This window comes from Haemaphysalis longicornis, unplaced genomic scaffold (assembly GCF_048455015.1).
Source record: "Haemaphysalis longicornis isolate Haplotype H1 unplaced genomic scaffold, Haemaphysalis longicornis Haplotype H1 scaffold_9, whole genome shotgun sequence".
Taxonomy (NCBI): domain Eukaryota; kingdom Metazoa; phylum Arthropoda; class Arachnida; order Ixodida; family Ixodidae; genus Haemaphysalis; species Haemaphysalis longicornis.
Genome location: NW_027526460.1, coordinates 77,240,344 through 77,261,552, shown reverse-complemented (window position 1 = coordinate 77,261,552; position 21,209 = coordinate 77,240,344). Strand labels below are relative to the sequence as shown.

The 21,209-nt window shown below is 45.7% G+C and overlaps 2 protein-coding genes and 1 long non-coding RNA gene across 4 annotated transcripts in view; 2 read left to right on the top strand and 1 right to left on the bottom strand.

Moving 5' to 3' along the window:
* Positions 1-21,209, top strand: part of LOC144151631 (uncharacterized) — a 109,624-nt gene that overhangs the window by 34,401 nt on the left and 54,014 nt on the right. The gene's annotated exons all lie outside the window — the stretch shown is intronic.
* The window catches only part of Shn (zinc finger protein schnurri), a 102,117-nt gene that overhangs the window by 66,697 nt on the left and 14,211 nt on the right, over positions 1-21,209 (bottom strand). Inside the window, exon 1 of one of the 2 annotated variants that reach the window (XM_077682741.1) lies at positions 17,948-18,078. The exons of the other annotated variant lie outside the window; for it this stretch is intronic. Coding sequence (XP_077538867.1) covers positions 17,948-18,040 — 93 coding nt within the window. The 5' untranslated portion in view covers positions 18,041-18,078. Of the gene's footprint in view, positions 1-17,947; positions 18,079-21,209 lie in introns of those variants that run through there. 2 annotated transcript variants of the gene reach the window in all.
* LOC144152033 (uncharacterized) lies at positions 8,587-15,249 on the top strand. The gene is made up of 3 exons (XR_013319033.1): positions 8,587-8,982; positions 10,521-10,790; positions 13,671-15,249. It is a non-coding gene; the product is annotated as an uncharacterized LOC144152033 (long non-coding RNA).

Below are 21,209 nucleotides of genomic sequence, written 5' to 3'. Positions count from 1 at the left end.
GGATTAGTTTCGCGGGTCGACCCTCGCCATGCCCGCGCACTCGTTACGGTAAGGGCGAAGGGGAGGGGTGGGGGGGGGTGTCCTCCTCTATATGCCCGCGCGCACAGGCGCAATCGGGTCCCGGTAAACACGGTACCAACGGAAACGACGGAACAGACGGACTGCTAAATTAAATTCAGCCCGCAAAGCCCGCGAACGCGCCATTCAGCCCATTCCCCCTCCCAGACTGTTCTGAGAGGACAAATGAGAAATGGAAACGCAACGCGCACGGATGCCCTTCGCGTATTCGGCCCTGTGTACCGGGCTGCACTAGCACACTCACTACGCAATCCTGCCCGGCCGAAATTTTCCGAGACGAAAGGAAGAGGTGTTGTGAAGGCTGCCTGGAACTCGAGCGCGCCCGGGCCATCGGAATCATTGCGTCAGGCCTCAGTGAGAAAAAAGAAGCGTCATTGAGAACTACAGGGCGGCAACCTGCCGGACGACCCCATCCCCCTTCGCACCTGCTGCGGGTACAACAGAGCAAGGTTCCCCTCCCCCCCTACATCATCCGCGAGCGAGGAAGTGGCGCCGGCATTACCACCGCCGGGGAGGCCGCCGCCGACGAGTGTGGTTCGATCTGCGGCGATAAGCATCGCTTGCGCGACGCCGCGACCCTGGGCGAGCGAGCTGCTGCTGATCGGGCCCGCGTGCCTGCTCGCAGGAAACAAGTCGCCCTTGAGGCGGCACCCGCAGCCTTGCGTTCTGCCCTCCCCCGTGGCACGCGCGCGAGCTACATAGCGCGAGCGCGTAGCCCGGGGCTGGGACCACGCAGCGCCGCCGCCAGCGGCTTCCGGGAGAGCCGGGACGACACGGCGGCGATGCCGTTTACAGAGAACCAAACAACCCAGTTGAGCGTACGTGTGCGCTTGTTTGTTTTGTGTGAGTGTTTTGTTACCGAGGTGTGTGTACATATATATATATATATATATATATATATATATATATATATATATATATATATATATATATATATATATATATATAAGGGAGCTTAAGAGCCCCCCCCCCCCCCCTTAAGCTTTCCGAGGTTTTCTTGACTGCTAAACCTTATTTCTGTCTTATTTCAACGAGCCCCTCATATCCTATTCTGATTCGCTACATGCATAGCGAAGGCCTCTGTTCTGGCAGTCTTGGTGCCATAGGGAGCTTAAGAGGGTTCAACGCTGGTTGACCACTCTCGACATGTCGTAGACACTCGAGTCGCGGCGCGGGGATTAAAAAAGAAAGTCCCCTTCACCCCGAGTAGTCCGAGTGGCGCTGGCTACCACCACCAAGCGCAGGAAACGAAAAAAATACCTGGACATAAAACATAAATACCCATACCTGCCAATCTGGTGACTTGGAAATTCGTAAAACCCGCAGTCCGGGGGAGGGGGCAGCGCACTAATTTTTTACAAGATTAAAAGGATTAACGTTCTGTGGCAAGCACTCTCACGTTTTCGCAACCATCAGTGAAATTTGTAAGCCTTGAAGAGTAATGAGCTACAAGGCAGGAGGAGCAAATTCTGTCGTGTACGATTTTACAAACACTCGGTACAGTATTGTCACGGCTTCGCGTCATTGCTCTGCGAAGCACCTACCGCAATCATGCCGCAGGTCCTAGTGCATTGGTCACGGCAGTCATACGAAGAGCGACGTGAACACGGAGGTCCTAACCGCCCCCGAACGACGCGCTCTGAATAGGCTGGTCGAGGTGGAAGCGAATTCCGGACATGGATGCGTAGCCCACCCCGAGATGGCGACAAAGTCGCAGCTTCTGCTGATGATGGTAACAAGAGTACGTATTGCCCTTTCGTGGCGGCGCGAGGTGGCAGAGTGTCGTTTTAATGGATATTCCCTTTTTTTTCGAAAATCAAAATATTTTCCGTAAAATTTCGGGCAAGATTCGTAAAATCGTAAGACTGGTCAAAATTCGTACATTTTACGGAAAATTCGGAAGAGTTGGCAGGTATGAATACCCCAGAAAGTGGAGGGGAAAATAGCCCCGGTATTCTGGAGGTCGTGGGTTCGGATCCCACCCGGCGGAATTTTTTCTCCACTTAGTTTCTTTCCAAATTCTTTATCTGTTTCAATGACCTACCACATCTTCTCCTTTGCTTTGCAGGTTTTCTTGACTACCAATATATATATATATATATATATATATATATATATAAGTAAAGAGTCGGATACACAGCAAGAACAGCAAAATCATGTAACTTTACTCTGATGAAGGCAAGTCCCGTTGCCGCTACGTAAGTAAACATTGTATGTTATTGTTCTTGCTGTGTATCCGACTCTTTACTTATACTATTTCTGCGCGCTTTGTGAGTTTATCTTTTTCTAGATTATATATATATATATATATATATATATATATATATATATATATATATATATATATTATAATGGGGTTTATTAGCAAACGGCTAGAGCGTGGTAACGGGGGCTGGTTGTACCAGAGGCCAAGCTGGATCGGGAGTCCACGCGCAGGTCTCTCAGCAAGATCGTTCTCGATGGGGCTGCTCCGATGACTGAGCCTTGCACATAGACCCAGTTGGGGGATTGACGCCACCTGACAGTCAGCCTCGGTCTCAGTTGAGCACACACCCCTTTGGCCACACTGGGGCGCCATATATATATATATATATATATATATATATATATATATATATATATATATATATATATATATATATATATATATATATATATATATATAGTAAGGAAATGAGGGGCTCGTTGACGAAATACAGAAAGATAGGTCAGCAGTCTACAACGCCAAAGGAGGCATAGGGGTGTGGTTAGGCTCTTTTCTTTTTCACTACGGTTAATGAAGTACACATTTTTTTTTAAATATACAGAAGAAAGAAAGAAAGAAAAACACGCACCCAGAGTTGGGACCGAACCCACGCCTTTCGATTACATGTCGAATGCCTTTCGATTACATGTCGATTACATGTCGAATGTCGAATTGGTAAGGCATTCGACATGTAATCGAAAGGCGTGGGTTCGGTCCCCACTCTGGGTGCGTGTTTTTCTTTCTTTCTTTCTTCTGTATATTAAAAGAAAAATGTGTACTTCATTAACCGTAGTGAAAAAGAAAAGAGCCTAACCACACCCCTATGCCTCCTTTGGCGTTGTAGACTGCTGACCTATCTTTCTGTATATATATATAAACATTCAGAAAACGGGCTCCTAGACTCCCGCCACCGTTTCCCGCGTTTTAGAACGGAGTGCGCCACCAGTTCGGGGCGGCCAAACCGGAAGCCGGAGAAAACCCATTCCACATAGTGCGAATTTACCTGCGAATTCTGCATCTGTGAATTCGCAGGTAAATTCGCACCACGCGTAGTAGACTGGGCTAAAGGCGTGCCCATCGGGATGAGGCTAAAGTTCGCGAAGGACAGGGACGAGACGCTCGCGCACTCCTAAGGACCCAAAAATAGACATCCTATTATTTCCTATCTCTGTAGGCATGTGCAGCACTCGCGCTCTAGCAATACCGGGAATGCGACCAGTGCGCTTTTATAAGCAAAAATTGTCTTCCCATGAGGCCGCACTAGATTGGAATGTTATTGCCGCGTTGCTGCGCAGGATCAAACGAATTCCCGACCTCTGGCATAGTGAGACAATATAAACGCTGAGAGAGAGAGACAGCCTTTAATAGAAAAGGATGACCACTGGTCACGATGGGGGAAAGGAATGGGGAGGGAGGGTAAGAGAAAAAAAAAAACAAATAAATGCTGGTTGTTCTCAGTAGACTCAATAACTGGGCCAGTTCTTAGAACCTGCAATTCATGGGCCAGTTCATGGTGATCGCAATAGGGTTAGAGCACATACACCAGTTCGTTCGGGGGAGGACCCGCTCAAACAACCCGTGCCAGACCGCTTTTAAATGAATAAACCGCTATTTCATATAATAGTTGTGCATCAGTTTGTTGTGGATCGGGATGGGGTTGGGGAGATTTAAATGTACGGTGCGTGGCGAAAGCTGGGCACCACCAAACTAGGTGTGCGAGGTCTGATGGAGTGGTGGCACGGCAGTAAGGACATCGAGGGGGCAGCTGAGGGGTGTACCACTTGCGAAGTGTTTCAGGTGTGTATGCTGAATTTGCAATATATTTGTTAATAAAAATTTCGCCTGAGCGGGGAATAGGAGGTAGGCGGCTGAGGTAGCCAGCTGGAGTTAGGGCTTTTAGACGTGTGCGTCGGTCCTTCTTGTGCTGATGAATACGCATCGCTGGGGAGGTAGAGGGGGACCGCGACGGCCTTACCCCAGGCACCAGTGGAGGATAAGAGGGGGAACTCTCCTGAGCGGCCACATGAGCCGCCTGGTTGCCTGAAGAAAATGGTTCGTGGCCAGGCACCCAGTCGACGCGGATGTTGGTGTTGTTCCGTTTGAGGAGTTGAAACAAACCACAACAAAAGGAGGGAAGCACAAACGTAACGCAAGGACCCTTTCTTGTGGTTTTTATGGCGTTGTTTTACCGTATCGTACCGATCCCCCATAACAGCAATTCAAGCTATGACACGTCATCAAGCAACAACATATACTCCCTCTCCGCTCCCCTCCTTTTTATGAGCAGTATATAGCAATGTTTTTTTTTTTAATGCGGCAGCACTATAACCCTACCTCTGCCAGTTTACAGGGAAATGGCTGGTGCTACGGCGAATCCGCAGCGAAATGAGGGGGCGAGGCGGGCGTGCTACACGGCCCGGCATTAGGCCTAATGACACGCTTTGAGGTGTAACGTCGTCAAGCCCTCCCCGATTTCTCATGTACAATAAGTAAGGCGTTCCTTGGTCCGTTGTAAACCTTACATTGAAGGTTACCTCAGGTTAAGCCTAAACATAGGACATTAGGCCTAACGTCACGCTTCGAGGTGTAACGTGAGCTACTACAACCCTTTAGAGAAAGTACTCTTGCGCTCACTGCACACTGGGCGTCAAGCTGCGGATAAAAGTTGACGTCGCAAGACCTCGACGCCAACCGTTTTAGTTACGGACGATGTTCTCGTAAATAGAAATATAAACTCATTTCGCACTACATCCTGTGGTTGGCGCAGCCAGACCGTATGTTTCTTTTTTTTTTTAACGAGCACTTAACAGACATAACATCTACAAAAAGCCTACTCGGTAACCGGCAGGTCTGATGTGATATCACGCACAATTAAAATGCTAAAATAGTTTAAGGGGGCATTTTACGGTAGCGCGTACGAAGAATGGTTGAGTGTAATTACTCGAACGGACGAAAACAGAACATGAAGTGGGTTGAGAACTAAAGGCTTATTTCATTATGTCTCCGTCCAGGTGGGCTGTCGTCTAACATATCGACAGTTGTGTTACAGCGAAGTTATTGAATAGTAAGTAAGTATTGCGGGTGTGATAGCAGTGAGGACGTATTTTCCTCTGATGTTCGTTTAAACGCTGTCGCCGAGGTGGTAACTGCATCCATATTAACCAATTTAATTCGAAACCCGTTTATGCTACCGTTCACTGCGTACACACTAAACTTTTTAACACCCTTAAAGGTGCTAAAAGGGTGCACTCAACATTTTGCACCCTTTTTGCACCTTTTAAGGACTAAAACATTGCTCCGGCACCCAATCATGAGGGTGCCACATATTAAGGGGTGTAAATCTTAACATTTTTACACCCTTTAAGGTGCAAGGAGGGTGTACTGAACATTTTGCACCCTTTATGCACCTTTCAAGCACCCAAATATTGCTCGGGCACCCCACCTCGAGGGTGCCAAAATTCAGGGGTGTAATCAACAGTTTCATAGGGTGCTACGACCGTTAAAGGGGTGCTAAAAAGTATTTCTTCTCGATTGGGGTGTTACCACGGCACCTTATCGTTAGGGTGCCTAAAAGAACGGTGTGTGAATGCAAGCATGCAAAATTGCACAAAAACAGGCTGAATGTTTAAACCGCACATTGCACTATTTCACCGCCCGTTGAGAGAATAAATATGAACTCTCCACATAGACCAGGGGAAAGGCTCTAAAATTGCTGTTCGTAAATTGAACAAAACGTGCTGAATGTTTAAATTCTACTCTGCACTAATCTACTGCTTCGAGTGTATCACAATGTTCGTTTCGATGTCTGGGTGCACGGGAAGGAAAGGCTACAAAATGCCTCTTGTAGTCCTATATATAAAACTTTTACGCGAGGCATCGGTGTCCTCAACGAAATCGAATTTACCTAAGAATTTGTTCCCGTATTATTATGCCCCGGGCAAAAATTCCAACAAGACTTTCTTGTTGGGCTCACAGCACGCCTGTGGGGCCAATACGAAGTTCTGTCGGCACTCTATCGTTCCAATAGCCTAGTCTTCCAACAGGGAGTTGAACCTTGATGGCGTTTGTGGGGCCAATAAGAAGCTCTGTCGGCACTCTATCGTCCCAACAGCGTAGTCTTCCAACAGGGAGTTTAACCGTGATGGCGTTTACCGGCTCGCCAACACGATAAGTCAACGCCAACAGACGCCTCGTTCGTAATCAGCGGCGCGAGCGCGCCATCAGACAGAACCGACAGACGCCCTGAAGGTGGTTTTTATGGCCTAAACAGCAGCGTCTATGTCTGGCATAGACGCTAGACGTCAACGTTTGTGTTCTGAATTTTCCCTTCAGTAAGTAACAGTCAGACGGACGATAACATAACTATGTGAAGATATGCTTTGGCTCATACCACGGCAAGCGCAATCGTTTGTGGTTGCAGCCTCGGTTGCTCTTCGTCCACAACAAACTGAATCGGCTGTACAGCTTTCTTCGAGGGCGTGTATGCAGGGGTTCTATCTTCCTTTTATGCGCAGGCCGACGGGGGCGGTCGTGTAAAATCATTTTCGCTCGTCGCTGCCGTAGGGTTGCCACCTTCCTGGCTTTGGACCGGCCCGACCGGTTTTTTAAACACCGGGCCGGTTGCCGGTCCATATCTAAAACCAGCCGTCATCAGCCGGTTTTTTGGCTTTTGTGCCGTGATTATGCCCGTTTTGGCGTTTTATAAGCGTCAATTCAACAACTAAGACGATAAATACGTGTCGACAAGCATAGGCGTGCGCGCAGGGGGGGCAGGGTGGCGGCCGCCCCCCCTAATCATCTGAAGGGGGCGCCAAATTTGCCCCATGCCTTGCCGATGTAACACATGAAAGTAAAATTTCTGCTCAGAAATATTTTGTGTGTGTTGCAATTCCATTACATTGAAATAAAAATTTTATAACCATCCCTCTTTGCACTGCGTTCGCACCGCAAGGCCTTCAGTGAGAAGAGGTCGGGAGTTGCTCTGGGGGGGGGGCGCAGCGGTAAGACTTTGCCCCCCCAAATTAAGAATTCTGCGCACGCCTATGTCGACAAGCTGCGCAAAGACACGCGAGCAGAGAAAATACGCGGGCGAGCGCGCTGCCTCAGATGGAGGGGGACCTAAGGGAAGAACAAAATAATGAAATTCTACCGCCGCGGTCAGCAATTGCGGTTACTTTTCAGTGAAGCACATGCAGAGTGATTAACCAAGCTCTCAATCACTTTCAGTACAAACGTTATGTTGATTTCTCTCTAAGAAAACACTACAATAAATGGCACTGCATGTTAAAAAACATGGCGTCTTTTTTAAACACAATCCCCCCTCCCCCCCCCCCCCTTCCCGGAAGGCCCGTTTTTTTTTTTTTTTCGGGGAAAGGTTGTAACCCTACGCTGCTGTTCTGCCTACCTGCTTGCTGTACCTATTACGTCGCCGCCACCGCAAATCCCCACTTGTTACAAACTCAGAGGTTTTCGCACTGTTAGCAGTCGTTTTACACGATGGGTTTGATGCGCCTGACATGCCAGGAGTGACATCGCTTGTAGTATTAGAGCGACGTTGCTTGTCTGCAAGACGGTGCCGGTCAAACAAGCGTTATCAACGCCATAATTCTAACGGCACATTCCATTTATTTCGTGGCTGCCGTGGCTTGCGCAGAAAAGGTCGGGTTGACTGCGATAGCTTTTCTTGAGTCAAATAATGGAGCTTTGGCTCAATCGCTTGCAGCGCTAGCAATGCGGCCTCGTCTGCAAGACCGGTGCGTGAGAAACAAGCGTTAGGACAGCCAGAATTTCAAAAATGCAGCATAAACTAGACCATCGTTAAAGGAGGCGATGACTAGACACAAGCAACAATATTCGTTGACAAATTACGTAAGTATAGAGTTGTTTTAGGCGCCTCGAACACCGCCCGCCGCCATAGCTGTTTGTTAACGCGTCCGTTTACTGTTTTGTAGGTCAATGGTTCGATTCCTCGTCGAACGTTGTGTTTTTTTTTTTTTTTTTTTTTACGTGAGGGTTTCATTAGCTCCTTTTTAACGACCAGGGTAAGCACCTGTTCCTTGCTTTCTATCACGCCGATATTTACCGCCCTCTTCCTAAACCCAACGTAGCTCGTTTTCTCGCACGTTCTCTCTTGAGAAGCCCGCCGTGAAAACAAAACCAAAACAAACGTCAAACCTCTTTACAATATCAGTATATATGTCAATTACTTTATGTGTATTCACTGTTTGTGTTTAAAAACCTTAAATGTAAGTTATAAACACATTTCAGACTTTGAAAGCAGAAAGATAATTACCAACATTACAGTAGTAACACAATTTTCGTCAAACATAGAGGTGCTGCATTTGAAGTCTGGCAACTATCTCTCACTTTTGTGTGTGTTTTTTCATGGCGTTTTGTGCCGAGTGGTTGGTGGCGTGATTTAATCTGTTTTATCTATTTCAAGCTTAAATCATAGTTATAGAAGCTTTATGGGTGATGTCTACCCTTCTAACCTACGCGTGTGTTGAACATGGGGACCCCGGAAGAACGATCATCGCCGGATAAAATACTGCGCGTCAAAAGTGGATGACATTGCATCAGAACAAAGCGTGTTCGTGTGTCCGCGAGATGAAGACGCCAGTGAAGGAGAATTTTACGTTGGAAACATCGTTTTTGCTCGGGTAAGTACGCATTTTTTATTATTCTGTATTTGGTTGGAACGAGTTCTGGTGTTTATGGGTCAGTAATTCGCTAGACCCCCATCTCGTTTGCTCTGATAGCCTACGTGAGTTAGTATACTTGTTTGGCGCCCAGTCCACCGTTTCCGCAGAAGTCAGCATCAATTTACGCTGAAGCTAGACCTTGGCTACGATGCTCGCGCTATGGTACACGGCTGCTAATAATTTCACATCACGCAAGGCTCTTTAACACCGGGGCGTTTGTTTATGTGTCTCTCAAACAGTGCCTTTGCGGTTGCAGATCGCAGTCGCAATTTCGCGTGAGTGGCACAACGCTGTGATTAGTCCTCCCTCGTGAATACCCGCGGTATACCAAGAAATAACATGAGGAGGTTCCCTGGAAGTGCATGGGAAAACGCGTACACGTGATTCCATGGCTGGCGTCTCGTAGGTGTTGTGAAATCTCTCCCCCCCCCCCCCCCCCCCCCCCCACGAATTTCGTGCAGTGCGCTTCGCAGCTATTGCGCTCGCGAGACCGGCGACCGTACGCCTCGCGGTCTTCGGGCCGCGATATGTGTGCTGTTCTCGTGAAGCTCGACAACAGCGAAATTGCCGTACTCGCTCGCCAACGCGCCCCGACAGCGTACGCGTCGACCGGGTGCTGACGGAGTTGTGCTGGAAGAAAAGCAGGCAAGAGATGAGGGCGCACGAGGTGTAGTTAAACATGAGAATTTACAAAGTGCAAGGTGGAGAAAATAGTATGCAAGGGCCGGAAACGGTGAGAGAGTTCGGGCCGCGCGCCAGCGAGCGAGTGCGGTAATTTACGTTGCCGAGTTTCACGAGTCCGGCACGAATATGACGACGCCCGTCTGAGAGTTCATAGAGGTATAGAATTCATATACGTGCAAATTGAAGGTGAAATGCGCGCATGTGGCCTCGCAGGGAGTTAGCATAGTCTCGGGGTAGTGGGGGAGATTTCACAACGCCTACGAGGCGCCTGCCGATTCGGTCAGAGTAGCTCTCGGGAAGTCTGGGGCTTGATATCAGAGGCATATATATTGTTTAAATTAGTGCAGAAAATTGAGCCAATTCACAAGTTCTCATTTTCGCGAAACCGCAGGCCATACAGAGACTAACAAGAAAGCTGTAGGCACTCACTCAACTCGATTTATATTGGAGAATTGAACGTGCAGATACAAGTCAGACATTGAAATGGAGGAGCCTCAACTATCACACACCAGTTCCGATTGAAAGCAAGGGATACAGATGAGCTGCTAGCATGCGTTCCATGCAAATTAGCTCAGTAGCTAGCTTTGCATATATCATGCATACCCTACTCACAGTACCTGCGGGTCTAATAAATACATTCTTACTGTGACCTAAATTTCACTTGGGGTGTTCCGGGAATGTTCTTATTAGTGCCTTGGAGGTTACTGTCTTTAAACGATTAAAAATCTACTTGATGTAAGCATTCGTGCTTTGTGTGTGCTCTTCTTGTATTTCAACAAGTGTCAGCACACTCACAGATTATGCACCTTCAGGTGCTGCTGCTGGCTGTCCTGGGTCAGCTGCCTTCCAGTCCAGTTTCAAAGGCTTTGCCAGGGCCTCCCTTGGCCAACCGACACTGCACCTGCTGTACCCAAGTACTGCCTGGCCTTTCGTTGGTGCTCCGTACGCTTTGCCGCCAGGAATGGTCATTCATCCATCATCTGGCCGCTTGGACCACCCGTTCAGAATTCAGCGCATTTGCTCGACACATCGGTCCAGGCACTGCTGCCATATCGGTGCACCCACCGATTATGTATTTTCAGGTTAGTTATTGCATGTTGTGGAACTTGCCATGATGTATACCTGTTAGCAGTGCTGTGGCCTCTGATTATTTGAAACATTTTCATGAAGCAGTGCTGTGCGTATGGAGCGTGTCATTGCTTAGCAGAGATATTGAAGAGAATCTGGGGCTGACGACTAAAGGGCAAGAAGAGAAATTGAACTGACTTTGAAGCAAGTATTCATATGTAATCAAGCCAAGCAAACATTTAGGATCTTTCGATATGGTTTTAAACTTGCAATACAAACTGGTCTACTTCAGATCATACTGGTAATAATCATACTATACCGAAAAGTACATCCCGCAGTCTGTAGAATTCTGACAGCGCTTTTTTCGCAGTCTCTCATGACAGGCACTAATCTCAATGGTTGGAAGATAGTCGAGGTAGCACCAGTCTTTAAATCAGGAGACGGTACTTCACCATTAAATTTCCCTAACAAGCACCATATGCAAGGTCAGGAAACATTTCATCCACTCTCAGGTCGCTAATTATTTATAAAATCACAATATCACATTCGAGTATCACCACGGTTTTCACAAGGGTTACTTGAGAAACCCAACTTTCAGGATTTCTTCACGATCTACATTGATCCATTGACACAGGCTTGCAAACTGCGGTAGTTTTTCTCGATTTTTCTAAAGCATTCAATCCCATTGCATACCACAGACTACTTCTCAAACTTCACCCTAATGTCCTCACTTGAGCAAAAGATTTTCATTATTCTCAAATGCAGTTTACTTCTAATAACTATATACTTCTTTTGCTCGTGCCACTTTGTTGTCCCCCCAGGCAGGTTGCTTGGTCTATCTTCCATGTTGCATATCCTCCCATGTAGGTCTATTTGCAGATGATGTTGTAATTTATTGCACTTCTTTCAACTACTACCGTCAATGCTTTCAATCTGATCTTAACACAATTAACTCCTGGTGCTGCAAATGGCTAATGTCGCTTATCTCTAAAACAAAGTGCATGACTTTAACGGTGGCAAGTCTCGGATTGTAAATACTTACTTCATTAACAACAGCCTGATTACCTCTTGAGACAAAGGTTTTTTGGTAGGCCGGTAGGGGAGAAGGAATTGCATGGTGGATTTCAAAAGGTACATCGATTGGGAAAATAAGACGTGTGATTAATATTTTCATTTGCACTCCAAAACTAGCTTTATTTCATATGTTTAACCCACTGCCGTGGCTAGGGTGGTGTGCTGTGGAGGCGAATGTCGGTTAGATACCGCTTGGTGTAGCCGCTTTTCAGATGGAGGCAACACGTAAAGACGCCCGTGTTTGGAGATTTCGATGCGCACAAAAATACCCAGGTGGTCAAAATTAATGCGAAGCCTTCCCCTACAGTGCTCCCCATATCCCAAGTGTAGCTTTGGCGTGTTAAACCACCGTTTTTTTTTTTCATGATTTTGGTATAGTACCAGCTGCTGTAGCAGGTGCAACTTAAAGGTAAAATTATACATAATGTTTCCAAGAGCTAAATATAAAGGCCATATTGAAGTGCGTTTATGGGTCTATCTCATAGCAGTAGTGAAAGGTTATATACTCTGGTGCAGGTTAAGAACGCCAATGGCTCATGTGGTGTAGTCCAGTGTTTGACGGAATGCCGTGTAGGCAGGTAAAAGCATTATTGCAGTGATGAAATGTAGGTCACTGACCAAGTCAAGAAAGCCATTTAACGGTTTGTTGCTTGTTCACGGTGAGCATGTGTTGTGGAAAACGAAGCTATATATTGGGCATTACGCGGCGCAATGAGTTTGCATAGATATGGTGCAGATTGCCATCCATTATGTTGATAATGTTGGGCGTCGTCTGAACAATGAGGGACTCGAGCAGTAATCGAGAAGATAGATTGCACTCAGTTGTCAGTAATTTTGTCTTGTTCCAGTCGACCACGTGTCCCGTCCTCTCACGGTGCTCTGCCAGTGGACTTGTTTTTGCATGGCCCTTGTTCACTTCGTTCCAGTGCTGCATTAATCTTCTGTGCAGATTGCCCGTTTCGCCAATGTACACTGATTTGGATTCAGCGCATGGAATCTAATAAACAATACCCGGAAGCTTGGAGCGTGAGAGGGGGTCTCACGCTGACAATGTCAGAACGCAGCTTGCTAGTGGGCACATGCACAATGTATGCACTGCGTGTCTTGAAAATGTGTTTGAGAGTTTCACCGATGTGTGGGACGTAGGTAATTGCTGCACGTTTTGATGCAGTCGTTGTCCTGAATATAATGCCTAAAGCATTATATTCAGAAAGAAGCGAAGAGGGCGACTAGCAAGAATCCACATTGACATTAACAGGCAGAAGCGTCCACAAGGCCTGTGTCAAAACGTGCTGCAATTCTCGTCCTACACATCAATCAAACTTTCGCACGCATTTTCAAGAAACACATTGTGCACATCGTGCAGGTGCCCACTAGCAAGCTATGTTCTGACATTGTCAGCGTGAAAGACCCCCTCTCACGCTTCAAGCTTCCAGGTGTTGTTTGTGTTTTGAACAAAAAAAGTGCCATTTAAACGTGACACCTCCTTTCTTGCCGATTTCTGATGCCTGATTGTTCAGTTTGTGGGGATACGTTTAGCAGATTGCTCACATGTCTAACCTGTATTTGTGCTTGAGCAGTCAAACGCTGATGTTAGCAGTGAAGTAGGTGAAAATTGTAGTTTGATTGTAGTTGTGTGCAGATTACCTACATTGTGTTAATTCGTAGAAAAGCAAAATTGAGGTAACCCTGCTAACTGTTCCGCATTGCAGCATTTTATTATGCGAACGTTAAGGAGTTCAGCTGCTTGTTAAAGGTGAAATAAACAGTGGTACAAAAAGAAGAGCATCTACTAAACAGAAATATCTTCACAATCGCAGGATGCCAACGGTCCGCCTACCAACTTGTGTCCTGCATCGTTTCTGCTGGCTGGAGCGGTTCATGGAGCATTTTCCAGCTTCTCAAAGTTTGTGGTCAAGCGCTCCTCCAAGTGAAAGATGCCGCAGAGGGATCTTTTGTTTTAATGCCACAATTTCACGTGCTCAGCAGCAAATTTACTCGTAAGGCTTTTTAAATATTCATCACCCAAGAGGGCATGTTACCTTCGTCTTCGGTGGAATGTGTCTGCACTCAGGTTATTTGTGACAGAAACAAGTGGACCACGTCATGAGAGTCATTGAGGCCTTGTTGATTGTGCATGCTTCTGAAATGACATTTTCATTAAGCTGAATACTTTCCACATATTACGATTTGTGAACAAATTATGGTAAAAGTCATGATTAGTTGTACTACACTGCAGGAAGGAAATGCCAACATACGTTTTAAGCGCCTCTGATATTTCAGATCGTTGGCTGGTGAGCAATAAAACAAAACTGAATTTTTTTTAAAGTAAAATCAAATATTCGTTGTCACCAGTGCATGACCATAGTAAAAGCTATCTAGTCACCAAATTTAGAATTAGACACGAAATGCCAAGAAAAATAGGGAAATAAACTAGACAGCTGGCTACAATAAACCAATTCGTAAAATTCCTCAATGTCTATGAAGTGATGATTCAGGCGGGTTAGTTAAGATGTCAGTGGGTTTACACACCCAACTTGCAGGGAAGCACATGAGCTCCGAATATTAACATGTTTTTAGTGAAGACCGTCTTCCTTCATTAAGCTGCTTTGCACATTGATGCCAGTCTGATAAATGTCCAGAATTTTTGTTATGATCAATCTTTGTATGGGAACCATATATTTTTATATGATGTCGCTGTGTATTTCTGAAACTGTATCTAGTCACTAATTCCAATTTGTCGTGGTCAGGTTTTTTCAACTAATTCGTAGCTTTTTTAACAATTATGGTATATTTTGTGTGCCTAAAGGAATGCCTCATTGCATGTTTAGCCTATGTAGTGTTGAAAGCGGACATTTTGCTTCAAAGTGGAATGTCGGGCTGGCAACAAGGTACTTCGCATGCTGCTCACTTTCATTCATGCCATTATTTTTTATGTTATCATTTAAAATTAAAAGCCAACCATTTTGCTGTCGTTTTAATTTTGTCACCTACTTTATACTTTCTTTTTTTTTCAACTTTGTGTAAGGATTGACTATCCATATTTTTATGATACCAAGGCGTTGGACTGGGCTAGCTGGTACATGTTTGAATGGATGAAAAACCATAGGAAAACCCAGGACACAGAAGAGAACGACGGGACAAACTTGTGCCGTCATTCTGTTTTAACTGTTTCCTGTGTTTACCACTGGTTTTTTATGCATTCAAACATTTTTTATGAGTTTGTTGAACAGTGATTAGTTTAGGTGTGTTCAAACAATTGTTGGCTGCGAAGGCTCCCTGTAGCATTTGTATAAGTGCTCTCTGCTTTTTTTTTTTAGCCAATACCCCACCACCAGTCTTCATGAGGTGGTCTTTTGTAGAAATAAGTTGAAATAAATATTTGTTTGCATTGCTTTACATGTTTTGAAAGAATTTCTTGTTCATTCTTGTTTCATTCAACCCCGTTTCAGAATCCTGCTTAAGGCATTTCCTCTGTTATTTTTTTCAGAACCAGGAAGGGTGCTCATCCTCGGTTCTTGCTGAAGCAGCAGTATCCATACTTCACACGTGAGCTCTGAACACACAGTAATTATGGTATGAAACATTCTACCAGTATAAGCCTGCTTTGTAGACGTCATTGTAGATGTCAAAGCTCTTGACAGTGTAGTCCAATGTCTGGTGTAACGGGCAATGTCTACAACTTGTAAAAATTAATTTTGTGGCTATAATGTTTGTGATTATTTTAAAATGCACGCCAACTACTATTTAGAATCACTGTCTAAATTGGCAGCCATTTTCCTGGTGGATACAGAAAGTGAAAAAGCGCATGTGTAGAGATTTCAGTGCACCTTAAATGTCCCAAATTTGCTAAAGCTAATCCAAAGCTCTCCTTGTGGTGCACTTCATATCCCATGTACAGTTTTGCGTAAAAACAGCTAAAAATTTATGATCAATTTAAACTTATTTTAATGTTTTTAAATGCAAATATTCTCAGTTTAAGCTGCCATATTTAGAGTAAAATATTTTGTAACAATTATATAGCTACCAAAGGTTTACAGAAAAGCTTTTTGCTTTTGGTTGTGCACCTTCTTATCAAAAGAAAAATGTTGTTAAGAAAGGCAGAATAAACCGAACTATGGAAATTAGCAAACCCTAAAGCTGCGGATATAATGAATGTTTTGTAGAGAATATTTTGCTGATTTCAGTTCTAGTCAACTCTAAAAAAGTCTATCGACGTAGAATGCTTACCGTGAGGCACCTCGTAATACTAGCCAAAACTAATGGGCCCTGGCTGTTGGCTTTTCATTTGCAACAGTGACAAATGACCCCACATCCACCGGCAGGGACATAATGCAAGGCACCATGTACAAGCTAGCCTCATGATAAAATAATGTTTTCTGAACAATGGCATTACATTTCAACCATGGGCTTCACCAGGAAACTTGTTTGCATTGTTCTGTGATGTTTGCAGTTCTTGTTATTGCTATGTGGGGTCATTTAGTCTAAAGGTATGTTTATAAAACTCCTAATACCACCAAACCTTGCAAGTGCTGTACCATATGAATATTTTTCCGTAAAGCAAAAAGAATAATGCAAAAGAAAATAAATGGCTTGGGTACCCAACTTTTATAAGTAGATTATGAGCCGCAGTACGGAGGGAACTATATTATGAGCCGCATTACGGAGGAAACTATACATTTTGCATTTGGTCTTCCTTGATATTGAACCTTCCTGCTCAGCTCAAGAATAAGGCACTAAACATTGCAGGTAGCTACCTTGATTGGAAGTTTGATGCAATACTAAGAAGCCAAGGGTTTTAAGGTTCAAGGAAGTTTTGTGTGGTTGAAGTGTTGCACACCTAATTGCTTTCACTGCACAGCATGGTTAGGCTCTGCAGTGAATCTCGAAGGATGTGTACTGCAGTTCGGCAAAGTGAACATATAATTGGTTTTTTACGAAGTTTTGGGTAATCAACTACCTCTAAAGTTATAACTGTACTGAGATGTGGCTCCTGACTTTTTAAATTGATGTTTTAACAATCGGTGACACAAGTTCAAGGAAATTATCAGCTGATGTTGAGCTTCAATGGAATGTCTCACAGAACCAAGCTTGGAAAGCACGAATGTTTCATACCATAATCGTGTGTGATATTGTGCAATATGTGGTCTCACACCTGCTGCACCTGTGAACCGAGGATGACGCACCCGTTTTGTACCCCTTTAGGTGGGTGCTTTTGCAGAAGATGCTCCTACAGATTGGGGTGCTAAGTAGCACCCTAGGATACTTTCACGCGGAAAAGGGTGTTATAAGGCACCTGTCTTCTGGGGTGCTTCACAGAGGGTGCTCCTGCGGCGACAAAATCCAAGCACCCTAAAGGGCGTAAAATATTCAGTTTTTAGGGTGCTCCTGCGGCGACAAGCTGAAGCACCCTTTTGGGCGTAAAAATTTTTAGTGTGTAAATGATCTGCTATGTTCCAGTATGCTAATGTTGCACCCAAAGTTGAATAAACTTTTGGCGGCGTGAACTTCGAATCGTCCCAAGATTAACACTAAAACGGAGTAATTGTTGGTCATTTACAAAATCTGAGTTAGAGTCGGAGACATGGCCCACAAAAATGAAGGACACGCAAAGGTCAAGCGTTACTGTACACACGCTTCAGCGGAACATCCATCCGTTTCCAAGTAAGGCGATAGCCCCCCTCCCGTGCCCCCTCCCTTTTATCCAGCTTTTGAGGCGCGAAGTTTGAATTAGAACAAAGTGTCACACCGAGAACTTGACCCAAGTTAGGCTCCAGGGTAGATAGGGGCAGAACACGTCGGTCCACGAAGCTGCGCACATTTGAAAAAAAAAAAAAAAAAAGCCAAAACTCGCGAGAAAATTCGACTACCCATTTTCTTAGATCCCTATGAGTGTTCCTCGGTTCGCGGTACAACAAAATTCTCGCTCTAACGAAATAAATTGATATTTCTGTCAACTTTTCTGTCAACCACAGGTTCAAACCGTGCTACTTTAAAAGACGGGCAAGACAGTAGGGCAAAAGTGAAATGAAAGTAAACGCGATGATCACACCTTAAATGAGGGCGTTTCAGAGAACTCCCGCGCGCGGAAACTTACATTGGCGGGCCACATTACATCGGCTCTCATTCCTCTCAGGCGCAGCGCCCTGTACGTGGTGGGCTCGGGAAGCAGAAAGCCCGGGTTAATCATCCCCGCGCGCGCAGCTGTGCGCAGGCGTCGTAATACGCGGATAACCGCCCACTGAATGTCGCAGCATGCACGCGGTTCACTGCCGCTCGCGACGACGCGCCTCCCTAGCCCTGCGTCGGGGCTCCGCTGACGTCACGCGGACACACCTTCTCCGTCCTCCATATCTCCTCTTCTTCATTCGTACAAATGCCTTCGTCGCGCTTGCGAAATATCGAACGGGAAGAGAAATAAAAGAGAGAGGCTAAGCTGCGGGAGAATGCGGGACGCCAACTGCGCCGTCTCAGCCGTCAGCTGCCTCCGCCGCCGTGTCATTCGTTGACGGCGCGAGGCATTAACGTGCAGTAACACACGGCGCCTGGGAATTCTTGCCGCGGAAAGGGCACGGAACAAACGACTTCTTCATAGATAACGCTTCTGCTGCTGCGCAAAAAGAGCGCGCCGAGTATCAAGGTCGACCGGAGCAGAGGGGCCAACCATGGCGGCATTTTTGTCGTAACGTTTAAACCACGCACTAATTGCAAGAGAACGCGGTCGGTCGCACCTGTCCCGCTATATTGCAACGAACAATCGATATATATGTATATATCGCGAATCAGAATAGGAAATGAGGGGCTCGTTGAAAATAAGACAGAAATAAGGGTTGGCAGTCAAGAAAACCTCGGAAAGCGAAGTTTCTTTCCAAATTCTTTATCTGTTTCAATGACACCTACCACATCCTCCCCTTCGCTTTCCGAGGTTTTCTTGACTGCCAACCCTTATTTCTGTATATATATATATATATATATATATATATATATATATATATATATATATATATATATATATATATATATATATATATATATATATTGAGAGACAGAGCTCCGAGGTGCTGAAGGTCGCGGGTTCGTCGCGGGTTCGATTCCCGGCCGCGGCGGGCGCTTTTCTAATGGAGGCGAAAAGCAAAAACACCCGTGTGTACGAGACTTCGGCGCACGATAAAGATCCCCAGGTGGTCAAAATTAATCCGGAGCCCTCCACTACGGCGCGCCTCATCGCCTGCGTTGCGTCGTCGCGTTAAACCCCACAATCAATCATATATATATATATATATATATATATATATATATATATATATATATATATATATATATATATATATATATATATATACATTACAATGGAGCCACCATGAAACAACATTTCATATGATGTGCCCTTTTCATGGTGACTACTACAATTTAATATACCTCTGATCAGAACTACACAATAAGAGAAAACGTGAAGTTAATCTCTACGATTAAAAATGACAGATGGTACAGCTGCGCCAATCACAAACCATCGTCGTATAAATTCCTACTCACGCTCCAAATACCCCACACTGGGATCATGAGTTCATCGGTAGGCGTGTATACCATTCTCGTAGACTTCAAAGTACGCACACTGGATTCTGATCACAGGAACCGATGTCTTGTGGTTCGCCCTGCTAGTGCATCGGCTCCGAGTACTTTATGGGATGATCCACTGATTGCCAATAGCAGGCCCGGCATGCAACGAATAGTGCCTCAGTAACACTCCTGCTTACGAAGCGTTGTCTGATGCATCACTTTAGGCGTGTGCTGCGCGGTTAGCATGCTATAACGAAAGTAGCAACTGTGGGATATATGCGCCTGAACTTACGCCTTACGTTTCGCTTGGGGGTCTTACCAAATCAATCCCTACCCGAAGCTCGTTTTCCGATTGGTACCGGACGACGATGAGTCACTAGGTATCAGTTTACGATGTCAGGCCTGAAATCGTGAAGTCATTAGGCCTAACCTCCTGCGTTTAGGCCTAACGTTAGGTGCCCCTTAAGTTGAGCTTTACGACGTTCCCAGAAACGTCGTACACACCGGGGGTCGAGCTTCGAGTAGCGGTTGACGACGTTACATCTCAAGGGGCGGCGTTAGGCCTAACGTGGGGCCGTCGCATAACCCCGTCGCACCTCCCTCTCCTGCGCCTTTGCGCGCGTGAGTTATACACCGGAAAATACGGCAGTCTTCACAAAAGAAGCTTCAACGCGCGAAGTATTTCGCGCGAACAAAGTCGAAGTAGGCTATTAGTGCCTTCGCAGTAAAAAGAAACCCCCACGGAGATTTTAAAAAATGCCAGCGCACATGCAAACAACGCGATGCATAGGAATGTTAACCGCTTCCAGGCAGGGGGCTGGTCGACAAGAGGGAGACGCACAGCTGTTAGCAACAACAGGGCGCGTCTCCCAGTACGCGCTCAGCTGTGCCACCAAAACTTCGTTCGCCTCTCCGCCCTTTGTTCCGCACCTACTGAACTCCCGAAGCAGCTGATATATGCCGCGGCATAAACCACGTCATGTGTCATCCACCTGACAAGACAAAGGAATCGGGGCGTGACGCGCACCCGCTGACGTCACAGCGCCATGTGTAAGTAAGCGCCTCTTCCGCTCCTCCCCCTCCCCCTTCCCCTAGCCGTGCACGCCACCGTTCCCACCGACCAGGGCGTAACCGAAAGGGAGGAAAATTGAGAATAAATTCAAATGCACGCTTTACCCACAGACACGTTTATTTATATAGTTTATGAATAAGGTTCCTGTCTATTGGGTTCACAGTACGATTGAATAGTCGCAGTGAATTGTTGCAGTGAAGATTTATTCTGACGTTTCGGCCGGGAGGGACCCTTTGAGAAAGGCCGGACCCCGGCCGAAACGTCAAAACAAATTTTGCTTTTTTTTTCACTCCGACAATTATTTTTAGCGGCTATTCGATCGTGTATACGCACACAAGCAAAAACTACGTACGCGCTTACATGACGCTGCAGTGAAAACCGAGATATACCAGTTTCGACCGCTTTACATGTGAGCTAGCTCCTGGCGCGTTCATTTGATCCTCGCAGATCCTAAATAAAGGCTTCACATATTGCATTATTTTTTTCCCCGGTCACGTAAAGGCATGGACGAATGAAACACGAACGCGAAAAAATGAATCAGAACACACAAATAGCACAATTCCATGCCAAGCAGGTCAAAATGACGCGTGGCTTGATTACAAAAAACAAAGTTGGGAAATGCGGCTTTCTAAATATAACAATAGCGCTCCATGAACAGTATTTTGGAATTCTGCGTGTTCTGATTCATACTTACGTGTTCGCGTTTCATTCGTCTATGACTATATGCGTC